This window comes from Triturus cristatus, chromosome 8 (assembly GCF_964204655.1).
Source record: "Triturus cristatus chromosome 8, aTriCri1.1, whole genome shotgun sequence".
Classification (NCBI taxonomy): Eukaryota; Metazoa; Chordata; class Amphibia; order Caudata; family Salamandridae; genus Triturus; species Triturus cristatus.
In genome coordinates this window covers 751,957,409-751,975,259 of record NC_140591.1, presented here as the reverse complement: position 1 = coordinate 751,975,259, position 17,851 = coordinate 751,957,409, and the positions used below count along the sequence as shown (strand labels likewise).

Sequence of the window (17,851 nt, the reverse complement as noted above, 5' to 3'; positions counted from 1 at the left end):
CTAGCCGAGATACTGTGTGGTGGGTCCCCCTGTTCCTTACCGGGGTCGAGAGTTACCTCTTTAATGTGCCGCTACTGGGGGTGTCGTTGACCTAGCTGTCATCAATGCAATGCTTACTGTCTCATATGTCCAACATGTATTCCGTCTATGTCGGTGCTATGCATGTGTCATGACTGCTGTAATGCTGCATATTTTGTTGTTAATAAAAAGTTATTTAAAAAAAAAAAAATCCTCGGAAGGAATGTTCCTTTCAGAAGGAGTGACATGCTTAGCTGATGTATGTACAGTGTCTGGATAAATGTAGATCTTTATCTGCTTAGGATCCAGCTTTTCTTGCATAACCTCTAGGATCGGCTCCGGAGGCTTATGATGAGCATCTTTTGCTTTTGGTGCCGAACTTTTCGGTGCTGAGCTGGATTTGTCCTTTTTTCCTTTGGGCCCGAAGATTTCAGTGTCGAAGGGAGTTTTTCTCGGCTTGGTCCAGAAGCGGAAGGCTTGACTATCTGTTTTGGTGCTGAGCCCGAGGACGGGGCGTTGGAAGCAGTGTCTCGGTGCCGACCATGGCCAGAAGGTGCAGTGGCCCAGAAGCCTTATGTTTGGTAGAAGGAATCTTGAGGGGCAAAAGGGCTTTGGTACTCACGGCACCCCGTCCCACTGGAACATCTTCGGACTCCAGCTCAATTTCCATTTCTGAATCAGACTCTTGGCTATAGAAGGCCTCCTCCTCTTCCGCTGTCGACGCCTCCATTTCTTCGTGTTCGGTATCTTCTCCGAAGATATCCGGGGTGTGTACGATGTTCTGCCGCTGCATGTGCCTTCGTCGAGCCCGACAGTTCGGCAAAGTCTTTTTCGACCGGAACAAATCTACAAGCATTGCAGTCCTCTTCCTTGTGCTCCAGTGAGAGGCACAAGCTGCAGACTTTATGAAAGTCAGTGTGCGGATACTTGGAGTGGCACCGAGGACAAAATTGAAACTGAGTCCTTTCAATTGGCAGAAGACTGGATACTACGAAACAGAGTGTAAGTCGACTGTCGCGGCTAGGCCAGAAGGCCGCCAAAGATGTCTTCTATACCGAATATAACACGTTTTTTTATTCTTCGAGACAGGAGAATATGGAACGCGTACAAAACAATATCGACGAGGGTACAGTGTGTTTGCGCACCGAAGGGATCCAGAAGAACAGAGTTGAACTGGAGCGCCCCAAAACACGTCCAAACTCTCTAACAATGGAGTCGATACCCATGTGCACTATCAACGAAAGGAGGAGACACCTTACCTCGTGACTGAGAAAGACTTCTTCGAAGTAAAACAACTTGCAAACATCCGGACCCAACACCAGATGGCAGGTGTATGGAAAGCATGTGTATCTACAGCACACATGCCTCAAACACATACTTTAAAGTGCAGTTATGATTATGAATTACAGCTGAAAAACCATTGAAATAAGTAAGTCACAGTTGTGAGCACAATCTATACCTAGCTGTGCAAATCATAACTTTCGCACCATAGCAATGCGGCTGACCTCACCCTTAACAAAACAGATGAAATTACAAATCATCCTACAAATAAAATTACATACCACATCGCTCTTACCACTTTGATAGAGACACAAGTGAATGTAATATCGTTAATGGTTTGAATATGTGTTGTTTTTTTTAATATGTGTTTAATTACATTTCGCTCCTAGGTGTTGTTTATTGTATTTGGTGTGCAAGTTGGCATAGTTGGTGTTCGAGTTATTAATTGTGCTGCCATCCATTATGGTTTAGTAAGCATTTAATGCTTAGAAGATCACATGCTGTAAAAAGAAAATATAGTTCAAAAAAAGATTTCAATGGACCTGGGGAAGGAAATGCACAGCTCACACATATATAGATTCCCAGCTGGAAGCGACACACCTGCCCTGAAACCCATGTAGAAAGCAAAACATTCACAGTTGTATTAGCAATGGAGGCTCTTACCCTTTTTTCCATCAGAAATAAGGTCTTGTTCTCCTTTCTGAACAATCGTCAAATTTCCCATGGATTGGCTGAGTCTTAAAACGCATCCGTTATGATCATTAGTATCAACAGGGTCTCTTATCTACAGTACAAGAATTCAATAAAGAAATACACATCACCAGAAATAAACCAAACCAAAAAAAAAAAAAACATAAATTATATTGTATATCATGCACATTACTAATAAATTTAGAATGCATTACCCTATTCTAAGGTCATTCGCTACCTCCACAGCTAACTCCATCCTTGCACCTAGTTCAGCAAAGCCAATATACCTGAAAACAATGAATGCGTAAAGGGAAACGCCAAACTGAAAAACATCTGACAGTGACACTATGTCAACCGTTCAGCTTACTCTTTACGACAATTTTTGTAAAATAACTGCTTTTAGATTTGATCAATTTGACCTAATTTGAAGAGACTGTCAAAAATTCAGGTAAGTGTCAATCTTGGGCTTATAAGTATTTTAGAATATTCAAAAGGCAAACCACTATATGCACTAACTATGGAAACCAGTTACAGAGCTCAGTTCCCAAATTCAATGTGTGTTTACTCAAACATTCCAGTTTAACCTTTTCATTATACAGTCATATTGCATTTGTAACACAATTTTTTAACTGAACTTATATGTATATCTTCCACCTCAGTTCCTAACTGTATACTTCTAATTATCGATTCCTCACCTTGTGAATACCTCTAGGCACTGTATTGGAGACGGAGATTTTTGTCAGGACTAGTCCTGTGCACTGGTAGGTGGTGTCTTGCAGCTCCGTGTTGGCATTGCCTAGTCATGGAAATTACATGGAAGCCATATATATGCGCTAATCCTGCATGCTAACGTTAGTTCTAATCTTTCAACACTGTAACACGCATCCAAGCTCAATCCCTCAATGTTTTCTCGTATTGACTAGGTTTTGTAAAACTTTCTCTCAAGGTGCAAGGAAATACGTCCCCTCTGAAGACTATAAGTTTTAAACTTGCCACAAAAAGATGTCTGTGACAGATCCCCACCAGGCATGTCTGTGGTGCATAGAGACTTTGCAAAATTCCGAGTCTTGCAAGGACTGTGCCCGAGATGAATCTCAAGGAAATTCCGCCCACGAAGACAAGCTCTACATCGCTGAACACTATCGGAAGGTGCATAGATGCTAGTCCTGATTGACATCGAGGATGAGGACCCTTTCTTGAGGCTGTTACCATAAATGGTCCTCTTCACACTCCAAGTCGTCAGATAAGTGTAAATCAAAAAAGAAACATAAGAAATCAAAGCGCGATACCCCCTCTTCCTGTCACTCTAGTCAGGAGAAGTGGCATTGATGTGAAGGTGCCTCCTGATATCAGTACCAGTCCCCTACTGAGGAACAGATTCCATAGCTTATCCCGAAGCAACCCGGATTTAGGGGTCCATCGGCAGCGCTGCAAAAAGTTGAAGCCTTCAAGGAAGTCTTGTTGTGCTTCTTTGGCACCAGTCTGTCTCCCTGGTGATGGAGATGAAAGGAATGCAGCAATCCATTCTTATGATGAGGATAAGCTTTTCGTGGGCCTTCAGGAGGCCAGTGGGTTAGACACTTCCCTGGATTTTGGGCAGAACTCACCCCCCAAATCACCCCCACCTATATCAGACAGATAGCTAAAGTTTCTGATAAAATGTTAGACCTGCAACTCCTATCTCTTTAAGTACAAACTAATTTCCTGACTGAATACCCTGCAACCTGGGCAGATTTCCACAGAACCATTTCTTCCTTTTAATGAAGCTGTAACAGACACTGATGGGTACTTGGCCAAACCTGGTTGTTGCCCACTAGCCAAGAGACAAGTTGTCAGAAGACACAGACATACCCCTGATGATCCTCCCTTTCTGATGCAACACTCTACGCCTGAAATCTTTATGGTCAAGGTACCGACAAGTAAACGAAACCCCAGCTCATTCCTACCATGCTTTCCAATAGGGAATCCAAATGCATGGAGGTGTTTGGGAAGAGAATGTCCGCCTCAGCAGCTTCGCCCTCCATTCAGTAAATACCAGTTGCCTCTTAAGACCATACTCACCTGTGTTGTGTGACATGGTAAGTGAGGTCTTGCAGACAGTGCTTAAAGAATCCCACATCAACCATATGCTGATTATCCAAGCCAGTCAAGAAGCAGCAGAGTAAGTCATCTGCTGTGGGCTAGACACCACTGGCTGCTTGGGCAGGGCAGTCCGTACCAGTGTGGTGTTTCGGTGCCAGGCATGGAAAAGATCCATGGGCTTCTTGAGTGATGTTTAGGCACTACTAATGGACATGCAATTTGATAGTACCAGTCTCTTCAGAGAGAAGGCAGCCTTAGCTTTGGAGAACTTCAAGAAAAGCAGGGGCACTGCCCGCTCCTTTGGCCTTTCTGCGCCAGTGTGTAAATATTTCTATCAATTTAGCTTCTTTCAAGGCTTTGGAAGGGGTTTGGCGCAAAGACAATGATGCCAAGGTCCACCTCCACTGAAAAAGACCACACCCAGTCCTTTTGATTTTGGTGGCAGGGTTCAGGCCAACAAAGTCCAGGCTCATAGGGATAATGCAATTTTTAGTCCCCTACCACCAACAACCCACTTATGCTTGCCCTCTGCACATTGCCTTCCTGCTGGAGGCAGGATAAGTTAATTCTTTCAAGGGCGGAAGAGCATCACATCCGGCAGGTTGGTGGCTTCATATAGTCCAGCAAGGTAATGCCCTACCATTTCTTACAGATCTGACGCATATTCTACCTACATCAGTGTAGCTGTCAGATGACCATTTGTCTATTTTGCAGCAGGAGGTGATGCTCTTTTGGATACAGAAGCCTCAGAGAGGATCACAGCATCAGAAATAGGGACTTGAATCTCCTCCCGTTATTTTCTGCTACCAAAGAAAGATGAAACCCACCATCCTATATTACACAGTCGCCCTTTCAATTATTTACTGAAAAAAGATAAATTCAAGATGCTCACATTGGCGGAAGCTCTATCTACCCTGGATCTAAAAAACTGGATGGTGGTGCTGAACCTGCAGGGCCCCATTATTTTCACATTCATATCCTGCAGTCCCACAAGCATTACATGTGGTTCAGGGTGGGCCAAGAGAATTTTCAGTTAGCCGTCCTCCCCTTCGGCCTTACCTGTGTTCCTCGGATGTTCACAAAAGTGATGGCGGTGGTTGCAGCACATGTGCGGAAGTTGGGCGTACCAGTCTTTCCCTACCTTGTTAACTGGCAGGCTCACTACAGTCTGTCATACCCATCTCTAGACGACCACACACCTCCCAACATATTTGGGGCTCTCGATCAATGTGCCAAAGTAATGACTGACTCCTTCACAGAGGCTTCCGTTCATCTGACCCGTTCTGGTTACTGTGCAATTTCAAGCCTTCCCTCCAGATCAACGAGTCCAGTATGTTCACTCTATGATCCCGATGTTTCAGCCTACTGGGTCTCAATGAAAGTGGCTCTGAGACTTCTAAACCTCCTGCATCCTGTTAGATGACTACGCCAGATGGCACATGCGGGCTATGCAGTGAGATCAGAAGTCTCAGTGGACTCAATACCTCGGGAACCTGTCAGATTCCATTCAGATTTCTAAGTAGACTACAAAAGACCTGCAATGGTGGCTGCTCCACTGCAATTAGACCGGTAACATACTGCTCTCCTTGCTCCATCCAGAGAGGAGGGTGGTGACGATGCGTCGCTGTTGCATTGGGAGGTCATCAGGGTGATCTGAAGATCAGAAGACTCTGGTCTCCAGCGCAGGCCCGCCTCCACATCAATCTGTAGGAATTGCGTGGCATAGGCTTGGTGTGGAAGGCATTCCTATCATCTTTCAAAGGGAGCATAAGCCAGGTGCTCACGGAAAAAAAATCGCCACCATTTGGTACTGTAACAAGCAGGGTGGCAAGGGGTCCTGCGCCAGAGGCCCTGCACCACTGGAGCTGGCTGAGACGGAAGGGCATCTCACTGGTCGTGAACCACCTACTGAAATCTTTAAATGCCAGGGCAGATAAACTCAGATAGCGATGCCTTGTGGATCAAGAATGGCAGTTACATCCAGAGGTGCTGCAGGACGTCTTTGACAATGGGGAGAGCCCGGCTAGATCTCTTCACCACTGTTGATTCCCAAGAAGGCTCTTACTCTGAGACTTATTCTGCTTAGGGTGGTAAACAGAACTCTTGTATGCCTTCTGTCCCTCCTGCCCCAAGTTCTGGTTAAGATCAGGAACGAGCGAGCCAAAGTCATCCTTGTAGCTCTGAATTGAGCAAGGAGCGTGGGGTACCTAGATCTTCTGGTTATGTATATCGGTCCTCTGTTGAGGCTTCTACTTCGGAAGGATCATCTGTTACAGCAGCAGAGCAGGGTCCCTCACCCAAGCCTGTGCAAGCTGCACGTCTCTGCGCAGAGATTGAACGCCAACTGCTTTCTATTTCCCCTCCAAAGGAGTGGATGACATGTTAGCATCCTGCCTTCCATGTACAAAATCTGTTTACGCTGGACCTTAGGATACGTTTTGTGGCCTGAAACAATAACTGTCACACATACCAGTTACAAGCAAAGTTGCCAAATATTCTGTTTTTTGTGTGCTGTTTGACCCTGCAAGTTGGGACGTCCTTTCATGCTGGACAACCCATTACCCTTCTGGCATTTTTTGCTCCACCACACCTTGAAAAAGGAGGAGAGACTCCATTACTTGGACCAGAAAAAAGCTTTCAAATTGGACAGTGATCATACCAGAGACCATGGAGTGGATGATTAGATCTTCGTGGGGTTTGTTGGGGCCAAAAAGGTAAGGCAGTGCAGAAAAGGACCCTATCAAGCTCGGCAGTCCTCTGTATTAAGACATGCTACACACTGTTCAAGAAGCAGCCACCAGAAGGCTTGAGGTTTTATTCAACCAGAGCCAAGGCTGCTACCATGGCTTTGGCATGCAGAGTGCCTGCTCTGGACATCAGTCAGGCTGCAACGTGGCTATCATTCCATATGTTCACAAAGCCATACAACTCTGATAGTCAAGTCTGGTGGGAAGGGCATTTTGTCCGTCCAGTCCAGCAGGAATTTCTGGTTTGAGCAATCCCACTGACCCACCTTAGGGGATACTGGTTTTGTATCTATTCACAAAGTGAGGAATCTGCAGTTATAAGCACCCATAAGAAGAACAGGTTGCTTATCTTTGGTTATGCTTTTTTTGTTATAAACTCTAACCGCAGATTCCTCACCGCCCTTCCTCTTACCCGTTCTGTAGAATGGACTCTTTTCACCATCCCCGAAAAGATTCCAAAGTGGAGATCTTCACATTGTCACATCTTATCAGTTAGTAAGCTCTGCGTCCGACGGCGTGGACTGAGTTCAGAAAGAAACTGACGCAAGTGTACAGAGGTGGCACGTATATGTGGCTCCGGTGTCACTTCTGGGGCAGGGCGAAGCGGACATGGAGCCACATGATGCCACCTACCAGCATGCCGGAGCAACGTTGAGAAAAATCTCCAGATCCAGTCTGGTGCCTGAAGGTATTCACAAGGTGAGAAAGCTGAAGTGAGTTGAGAAATTCCAGTGGCAGACCAGCTACTCCTGTTGTGTTGCCAGAAGTCATGATTACAATAGCATCCAGAACCTACTCTCTTTTGAGAGGCAGCTTAGAGCTTCCCTTTGCCATCAATCATTACATTGATTACTGAACAACCTACATGAAAATTATCCCATCCAAAGGTATGTATATTTTTGTCATTCCATGCTGTTCCACATTCCATTTACACTAGAAGCAATTCTTAAGATGTACAACAATAAACTGGAGTGGAAAGATGTTTTCTTTTGTAACACAAGGTTATATTAACATTCACTCACCACAGCTTCATACAGCCTGCTGAACTCCATAAAATTAGGAGTGAGAATTGCTTGCTGGTAACCTTGAATAATGGAAGGTTCTTGGGCAATCAGCCACAGGCCATCCTGCAGAAAAGACACACATGCGGGTATTTTACATTTTAAAAGTAGGCATTACTATCGGTAACAATGGAATGTTCCAAAAGCACAAAGGTTTTACTTACAGCATCAATTACAATAGGGATTCCCTTTGTCTTGGATTTTTCTATAATGACCTGAAAAATAAAAACGTGCAGCATTAACAGTACTACCAAATTAAAATTATACGCTTACAGTTATCAGTAACAGAGCCTCACAATAACATCTCCGTCAAAGTCAGTGGGTCATCAATGGATTTTATATGAAACACAATGGTACTGTCAGCCTATTTACAGATGTTCCAATTTTCACCTGGACCTGGTTATCCACTTAGTAATTTTCCTGAATAAATGTACAAAAAGACTGTTTCGTCTGTTCAAAAGATGTGCCTACGGTCCTTACATAAAATCCCTTCTTACAAGATTAAGGATCACTATATCGGAGTGTGAGATTTTAGGTTTATTAGTAGAGGTGATACGTTTTCTTTTTTAGTTTCTGGTTTCTTTTAACAAATCTTCTGCCAGGAAAAGGTGTACAAGTACAAATCTATATATGTGTGATTCAAGGTTAAAGAAAAGGTACACTACCATTTTTCCTTTAGGTTGTGTACTGACATTTTTGTCATCAACCTTTAATTAGAATAAAGTGTACCCATCTGTATTAGATATGAGCCTAGTGTTAATTACATAGTGCATAACCTCACCATAACATCAAAAATAATGGTAAAGACAGTGGTCTTCGTCTCTTCCAGTGTCAACCTCTGCACATTTTAATTTAAAATCTATCTTTATGAGCTTCACTGCAAAAAACTAACAACAGGAACAATACAGCAAGTATCATTCAGAAGAAACATACAATCCCACACCAAGTTGAAAGGGGCTTAAGTAGGATGGTGACAAAGGGGAACAGTAAACCTTCCAAATCAGTGTTGAATGTCATTACGCAAAATCAGTTCTCCTTCCAGGCACCCAGAGGCACAAATAAGGCTCCCCGGCTGCTTGTGCAGACACTGTGGATGCCATCTTGTAGACAAATTGAGGTTGGGGAGGGGACTGTAGAACTGATATCTCAGTGTTCTGGCAAACAGAGAGTACAGAAATCAGGTGAGCTTGTTCCTCTATGGTCATTTTAATCTCACGCAGTCAACCATATTGGAATTCTATAGTGCTCCATGATTGAAGAATGCATATACCATTCCGCACCTTGCAAGCAGGGGCCATTTGTGACAATAAAACTGCTGCAATTTATTCTTCACATTTCTGTTACATTATTTTGCAAATCACTGCATACCACCTCGAAGTAGTGTGTGAGCGTCTTGCAGAATGAGCTGAAGACTGAGGGAGTACCAAGCGGTCCTAGAGATTAAATGACTAATTGATCAGCCTATTGTGGAAGAGGGACACCTGGCAAACACATACAATCTTGAAACTGATGACATGGTGTTGAAGCCTTGGATAAGCTAACAAAAGTATAACTTGATACACAAGTCAATGGCCAGTTCTAGAAATTTCTTCCACTTGGCACAAGATCAAGTCATAGGAGTTTATGAAACGAATAGGATAACCGTATACCTGCTTGAAGTGGTATTTATAGACCTCCAGAATTTCACAAAATCAGATTCTTGACTGAACTGTAGAGGCAGTGAGTTAAAAAAGATGATGCATTGGGGCATTAGTGTAGTAGGCAAGATGGCAGACACTGTTTGTTGGAGCACCACATCACCACTGAACATCCTATACCATGCTTTGGGGATAAGAGAAGCAGGTAGTCTTCTCTGCTGTATCCTGCAGCACTGAGGAAGCTCTTTCTCGGACCACAATGTGGCTGTGATACTTCCTCTGGTGTCTTCTGTTGCGAGGGTTGGAAATCGACTAGGATGGCAGGTGGAATTGACATGTAGAGGAGATGGAGATCTGGAGTTTACATGAGATGAGAGCTTACCCCCATGAGGTACTGGGGCAGATTACCTTACTGGGCAGGTCCACACACCATATTCAATGCGTTCTCACCTCAAAGCATGGATTTAATGATTTGCATCCAGCTGGGTCTGATTAAATTATTGTTAATAACCGCTACACAAGGCATAACAGCAGGCATAAACCATATATATAGGTCAGCAGATAGCTAAAATGCTATTTATTACTACACACTTTATATATCTACATCTATATATCATTATGCCTCATTCATTCAAATGTCCATTTAGCTCCTCATCTAAGTTCATGCCTCCTGGGTATAAGGTCTCTAGTGTGATGATATACTCTGATCCCAGTTTCTCGAGTTTGAGAGTTCTATTTCCACCTCTTCTATGGTTGGGCACAGTGTCTATACCAAAGTAGCTCAGAATTTTCAGTCACCAAAGACTGTATGGCTAACAGTCTCATCCATCGGTCCCACGCTATGTAACATTTATGTTACCGAGTTGGCACGGTTGATCAAATCCTTTGGCCTAGCGCTGATGTCTTACACAGACGACACCCAAATAGTTCTCGCCGTTCATAAGAACGGGGAAAATGCCTCAGTTAACTTTCACGATGGCATGCTAGCGATCAGCGTTTGGATGTCCAGACTTTGCCTCAAACTGAATTCTTCCAAGACCGAGGTAATTGTCTTTGGAAATCCATCTCGCACTCGCAACCGCTAGCCACATCCTCGCACCCCCACTGGATGGACTAGATGATGTACAGGACTTGACCAACCACTACTTCAATTCTATGAACAGGGTACTCGACAACCTAGCACCCCTACAATTGAAAAGAGTCACCACAAAGGCTTCAAACCCCTGGTACGATGGTAGGCTAAATGAAGACAGAAGATCACTGAGAGCCATTGAAAGACAATGGAGATCCGCTCCATCCGCTGCCCACCTCAAACTACTAAGAAGCACCAGAAACTCCTATTACAGAAAGATCAGACGTTCAAAAGCTGACTTCATTTGTAAACAATTAGACCAAGCTGAGAATCGCCCAAAAAACACTATTCAAAATAATCAAGGCTCAATCTAAGGACATCTCCCACTCCTCCCAAGTCAACCCAGAAACACTCCCCAATTGTGAAGAGCTTGCCGCCTTTTTCACAACAAAGACTGAAAAGTTAAAGACAGACCTACTTAAGGACCTATTATCCCACACCCACCCACACACTATCACCACGATGACCACACCAGTGATCCCGCTTTACTGTCCTACAAAGCTCGACCTCAAGAACAATGCCTCCTGGACCACCTTCAACCTCTACAGCGAAGAAACTATTGTCAACACGCTCATGGCGTTGAATCCCTCCAATCATTTTACGGATCCTCTCCCAGCAACCCACTTAAAGACCTTCATGCCACAGCTAATGCCCCTATGGACCAGGATTATAAACACCTCTCTTTTGCAAGGAACCATCCCGGACATCCTCAAAACGTGTCAGGTGTCCCCCATCCTAAAGAAAGTATCAGCTGACCCGTCAGACCTGAATAACTATCGCCCAATATCCAACATTTCGACACTGGCCAAATTACTCGAAAAATGTGTCCACATGCAGCCCAGTAACCACATTGACTATTTCAACCTGCTAGATCAATTCCAATCTGGCTTTCGATCTGGGCATAGCACCGAATCAGCCATGACCCACATTATAGATGACGCTCTACAAATACTGGACCAAAATAAAGCCTGTTTGTTAATCCTACTGGACTTATCCTCAGCCTTCGACACAGTCAAACACAGCAATCTACTAGACCTTCTGAAACACAGAATGGGTCTATCTGGAACAGTGTTAAACTGGTTCACTTCCTTCCTCCAAGACAGAACGCAAAGATTCAAATCAACCAATCTTTATCTAACTCCACCCCAGTCACCTTGGGAGTACCCCAGGGATCTTCCGTCTCCCCAACACTCTTCAATCTATTTATGGAACCACTCACTGAGCTTCTCAACTCCTCAAACATCCAATATCACATGTACGCCGACGACACTCAACTCTACATGAAGGTCAACTCTCTTGATGACATCAAGTCCCTTAACTCTACGCTCCAAAAAGCACAGTGCTGGTTGGCAAGCAACCATCTAAAACTTAACACACTAAAAACAGAATTCCTCCTTATCGCCCCCCCCAATCAAACAGTCATGATCCGCGAGTGGATGCAGCACCTAACCGCACTCGATGGTTAACCTCTCATCATTGATTCTGCGAAATCCCTTGGTATAATTCTGGATAATAAACAAAACATGCAGAAACACATCAGCGCTGCAACTAGAGGAGCCAATTTTCAGATGAACACCCTGAGAAAATTGAAGCCATTCATACCCGCGAATGACTTCAAACAGGCAGTTCAAACCCTAGTAATTCCCAGAGTGGACTATGGGAGTATCGCTCTCTGCAGGCTTCCCAGAGCCTCAATCAACACAGGCGCTAGACTCATCACAGGCTCCAGAAGAAACTGCCACATCTCCCATGACCTTCGTGCCCTCAACTGGTTACCTTTTGATGCCAGAATCCATTTAAAAATCGCCTGTATGACACATAAGGCATTGCACCAAAAAAAAAACGAAATACCTTGCGGAGAAACTAGTGCTGTCGGGTGGTAGTAGAACCACTAGGAGTTCTGATAATCTTCTACTTAAACCACAACGTTTCTTCAATAAAAAAACTTACAATCGTACCTTCTCAGGAATGGCCCCTAGGATTTGGAACACCTTGCCACCAGAAACAAGATTGAATCCATCTGCTGCCTTCTTCAAAAAAGTGAAGGCGATTTTCTTGTCCAGATTCACCTGAACTTTCTTATACACTCTTGTTGATATATGCTAGTAGCTAACAGTTCCCAGGAATGTATTCGCATAATTTATCGTACTTATCTGACAATCTCATGCATATGCCCTGTAAAGCGCTCTGATACCCGCAAGGGTATTGTTCGCGCTATACAAAACTGTTAAAACAAAAATAAAAGATAAATAAATAATATCTCCTGTCTGGTCCTCCTGCTGGTGGCCAGATAAACTGTGACCGCCCCCTGACCCAGTTACCAAGGCCAAAAATCTGGGTGTCGTCCTAGATTAAAAGCTGTCCTACAAATGCCATGTTAACTATGTGGTCTCTTCTTGCTTTTATACTCTCCGAATGGTGAAGAAACTGTTCCCTTTCATTCCTGTTGAAGCTAGGAGGACTATAATCTCCACTCTAGTCATGTCCAAAGTGGATTATTGTAACATCTTATTGATCAATGCCCAGGAATCGGTTTTAAATAAGCTCCTGTTGGTACAGAACGCAGCCACTAGGATGCTTTTTGCCACACCTAAATTTGATTCGGTTTCTAAGGTGATCAGACAACTACACTGCCTGCCAATTAGTAGCAGAATAAAATTCAAGGCGTTGTGCATTGCCTATAAGGCGATCCACAGCACAGGGCCAGAGTTTCTGAAGAACCCATTGTAGATCTATACACCCAGCAGATCCCTGCGCTCTTTGGTGCAAACATGCTCACCGTCCCCAGAACATATAGAACCAACTGAGGTGACAGAAGTTTTGTGGTTGCCACTGCTAAGTTATGGAATTCTCTTCCTCCTCAGATTTGAGCCCTTCCTACCCTATTGGCTTTCAGGGAACAATTAAAAACCTGGCTTTTTAACAAGTAGGCTATTGTTCGTCCCAGGAGCAGTCCGCGCCGAGGCACCTTCTGGTATTTGTGCGCTCTACAAGTTGTGTTAACATAACACAACATATTATTTGCTTAGCAGGTGTCTCCCCTATTACCATGTAGAGTAGGAATATGCCCTGATCAGACAGAAGTACCACCTTTATTTAGTAGACAAGTCCTTTCTTGGTATGTTCTGCAGACAGAACAGAACAGTGTGACACTAGTTAGCAAAAACAGAGCACCCCACAATATTCTCATGCCCAAAAAGCAGAAAATCTTTATTCAGTCAATCTTTATCATTTTTCTGAAGAATAGAGCAGCATGAAGGTGTATTCAATGCTCACCGTTAACTTTTATTTGCTGCAGACAAATATTAATGGGAACAAAAATGTCCCCATACGTGTGCATCCTGGACATGGGTTAGGACTGGAATGTTGGAAATAGGAGTTTAAGTGCTTTAAATTAAGACAGACAGGTAGGTCAGGGAAAAAATGAAAAGTTACATAGGAGAGCAAATACAAGGAAGTACAGAGAAGAAAAATAGGAGCAGGAAAGGAAGGAAGGATTGATTCACATCAGGAGTGAAAGAAGGAAGGAAATAAAAGCTACATTCTTTATGAGGCACTCAAGAAAACACCATCTCCATTATTTTATTTACGGAGCAAAAATGAGTAAACAATGATAACCACTGGTTTTACAAGTTTTAAAAAGATTGGAAAACACAGAACACACCCAATCAGAGTTCACAACAAATAGAAAACAAAAACAGGAAAGCCTAGTCCTATTCTATTTATTAACACTGCTGAGGGAGGGGAATCATGACCCACTCGAGTCTTCAGCTCTCATGGGTCATGGTCCACTTCCCACACTCACCAATAGTAATAAATAGTATATTATATCGGCCTATATACTGTTTGTGCCAAATAACACATTATTTGAAACAGGTGTATTGATAAACATATTTTCATGTATTCATTATTACAGTGCAAAGTTCAAATTCCTCATGATTACCATAGTACAGTGTAACTGACTTGAGAAAACTATGCTTTTTGGCTTAAATATTCAATTGCAATATGCTATTTATTTCTTACCACAGTTAAGGAAGCGGAGGGCATCATGACCCACTCCAAACTTCACGTCTCGTGAGTCATGGCCCCTATCCACATTGAGCTATGATAATAAATAGCATTCGCTATTGTTTCTTCTGATTTTACAATACATTGGTCCACATACCCCTCTCACCTAACATGGTCTCCGCAGGCTGAAAATGGCGATTTTTTTTATTTTTATGTTTTGGTTGTCAGTTACAGTTTATTTAGATGGGCATTGCACTTACACCCTTGATACAGCCACTGTACGTAGAGACAACGTACATCCTCTGCATGAAAACCTTGTCAGTAACTGAGCAGTGATACAGGAACTGGGTCACATGTCTGTATGTAATAACTTGTTATTTAAATACACCACAGAGCTCCCAATAATGCTGATGTATAATTGTTGTGATGCAAGATTCATTAATACTCCGCTGTATGTAATAAAAACGAAAATTTCAATAAAAAGATGTTTAAAAAAAAAAAATGATAATAAATAGCATATTACACTTTGCACATTTAACATATGTCACTTGTTTTGATGATTTAATTGCACAAAATGCAGTGGTATAAAAAACCCATGTTTCACAGAGAGCAATGAAATACAGAAAATATTTCACAGTTTCACTGGAAGTTTTAATTTCATTACAAAAACAAGCATTGGCATAGCCAATAGGTCTCGCCTTTGGGACCGTATAAGTGTTTAGCCATGCAACACTTGATGTTGTTGCACCAAGCATATTGTGCTGCATAACTCAAAACTTATGAGGTTCCAAAGCGAGACCTATTGGCTACGCCTGTTTCTCTCCTTTCTTTCTTACACTTGCTGTACTTTCGAAGCTTTATATTTGTATTGGCCAGTTCACTATGATGTTTGTACAGCTCTTCAGTTTAAAGGCTATGGCAGCTGATACCAATAGATTAAACTATAGAGGATCTGTGCTGAATGAATAAATAAAACATATTACACCGAGAAATCTGAATCCCTAAGGCACGAAAACTGAGGCAGCGAAACAAAGTGATTTGCCAAATATCACACATTTTGGTGAAGACGGTCAGCCGGCACTAGGTAGGTCTCTCCTCCAGGAGGGAGAGGGGAGGGGAGCAATCCCTCTTGAAGTGTCATCGGCCAGGCTCACAACACATCTTCATTAACCACAACACGTGGAAGAGTCATTGTGGCAGAAAAGGGAAGCAACAGGTCGCGCTGAGCTCCCCCCGAATGAGGGGGGAGAGGAAAGGGAAAGCCAGACGCAGAGAGATCAGGGGGGAAGTGGGCAGAAGGTGAAGCGGGGAGAGGAGCCAGGAGAGTGATAATGACGGGGGAGAAGAGAAAACGGAGGCGGAAACAAAAGACAACTCAGGGGAAGGTGGTGGAACCATTGAAGGGGGAGGAGAACATGAGAACGAAAGAGAAAAGGGGAGCAAGAAAACAAGGAGCAAAAAAGACAACACGAGATAAAGAAACGAAGAGCCTAGAAGCACTTCTGTTTTTGCAATGCTCTACCGAGAAAAACTGTACCAAAGCATTCCCGTGGAACCGGGGGGGGAAGTAAAAAAAGGGGAGTAATAAGAAAAATGGGGAAGAGAAGCTGAGGAGATAGGTTCAGACAAGTGTGTGAGAGAGAAGAAAAAAGGAGACCAAGAAAATGATAAGGGAAAACGTGAGAGAAAGGAGAGTAAGAGGCAACGTAAAAGGGGAGAGAAAAGAGGAAGGAGACAAAAAGAGGAGAGAGAAAAGGACGAGGCAAGATGGATGAGTAAGAAAAGAGGAAAGAAGAGAAGAGCGCTAGAAAAACAAAGAGGTAGAGAATTAGGGAAAGAGCAAACAGTGGAAAGTAGCAACCGGAAAAGGGGATGAAAGGCGAGCGGGTGTCTAGGAAAAGTGTCCGTGGAAGAGTAAGGGGAGCAAAAGAAATGGAAGCGAGAGAAAAGTGGGCGAGGAGGGGAAATGAGAGCGGCGATTAGGAAACGCAAGCCTGACGGAGATGCGGGGAGGAAAGGATAAAAGGGACATTAGGAAGGAGAAAGAGCAGGGAGTGGAGAGACAACAAGGGAAAGAGAAGAGGAGTAAAGAAAGAGGAGGAAAAGGGAGGAAACGAGAAAGCTGTAGCGCGCCGAGACAAAATTAAACAAGTATATGCTGAGAAAGAAAGTACCTAAAAAGTTGAAGCCGGTCGAAAGCCTGAACGAGTCACTGCAGTCATCAAGGCTCTGTTTGGTGTGCGGCGAATGTGAAAGCAACGCGAATTAACGCGAGACGCGGCAGGGGAGGGGCGGAGGAGCGTTCAGAGAGCAAGCGAGAGGAAAGACAGATGGCGCCTGATCGAGCGCTGAAAGCTGGTGGTTGCTCGCGTGAACGCAAGCGCTAGGCCAGCCAAAGCGTGGGGTAGCACTTTGAAAACCCACCTACTAGATGTCTCGCAGAGCAGCGCATGCGCTGGCTTAGGCGAGACCTAATGATAGCCCCCAAACCACTATGCAGAGTTTTACCACTGTCAGGGTTACTGGAATTATGAGGAGTGGAGTACCAAATTATGCAGCAATGTTATTTAAATTATGAGGCAAAAATGCAAATTATTCGAATTATTTTTCGAAGGAAACTTTTTCTGCAGTCATCTGTTATGAGTTTGTGAGTCTACTGCGCTCACATGGGCTGGCCACTACAGAATATTTTCTATTCCAGCTGCCATTACCCAACAAAGTGCACGAAGCATTGTGTTGGGAAAAATACTAAAAAAGGCATAGAGGGGAAGGGTGAACCTACCCCTGGCTCCAGCCCCATGTAGGCAATCCCTAAAAGGTACCAGCCCTCTCATTTACATTTATAATTAAAAAATATTTTATTGTGGAATTCTCAAATCCTAGAACTGCTATAGGTGCTGTGCATCTTCCTGGAGTCTCAGGATTCACAAATCCAGCACAGGATTTACAAATCATATAAAAAATAATAATAATGTAAAAAACTATTTGCTGCACTGCCGCTGTGGTTGGCTAACCATGGACAAGTGCAATAGGGGATGAACCCATGTTGGGTTGCGCGCAAGGCCTGGCCATAGACCGTGCCATGTGCCAAACACTTCGGCTGTGTGCATGGGCGAATGGCCCCCCGTGGAGGGTTTTGTAAAAGGCCTATCTCAAGGCTGGGTTGTGAGGACAACCCCTGCTACGCTCAACCAA

General features: G+C 43.7%; 1 protein-coding gene across 4 annotated transcripts in view; it reads right to left on the bottom strand.

The window, feature by feature from the left end:
- The window catches only part of NAXD (NAD(P)HX dehydratase), a 247,309-nt gene that overhangs the window by 57,570 nt on the left and 171,888 nt on the right, over positions 1-17,851 (bottom strand). For all 4 annotated transcript variants that reach the window (XM_085622176.1, XM_085622173.1, XM_085622175.1 and 1 more), the window contains 3 exons: positions 8,044-8,094; positions 7,841-7,945; positions 1,963-2,083 (listed from right to left, as the gene is read on the bottom strand). In XM_085622176.1, coding sequence (XP_085478302.1) covers positions 1,963-2,083; positions 7,841-7,945; positions 8,044-8,094 — 277 coding nt within the window. The remainder of the gene's footprint in view (positions 1-1,962; positions 2,084-7,840; positions 7,946-8,043; positions 8,095-17,851) is intronic.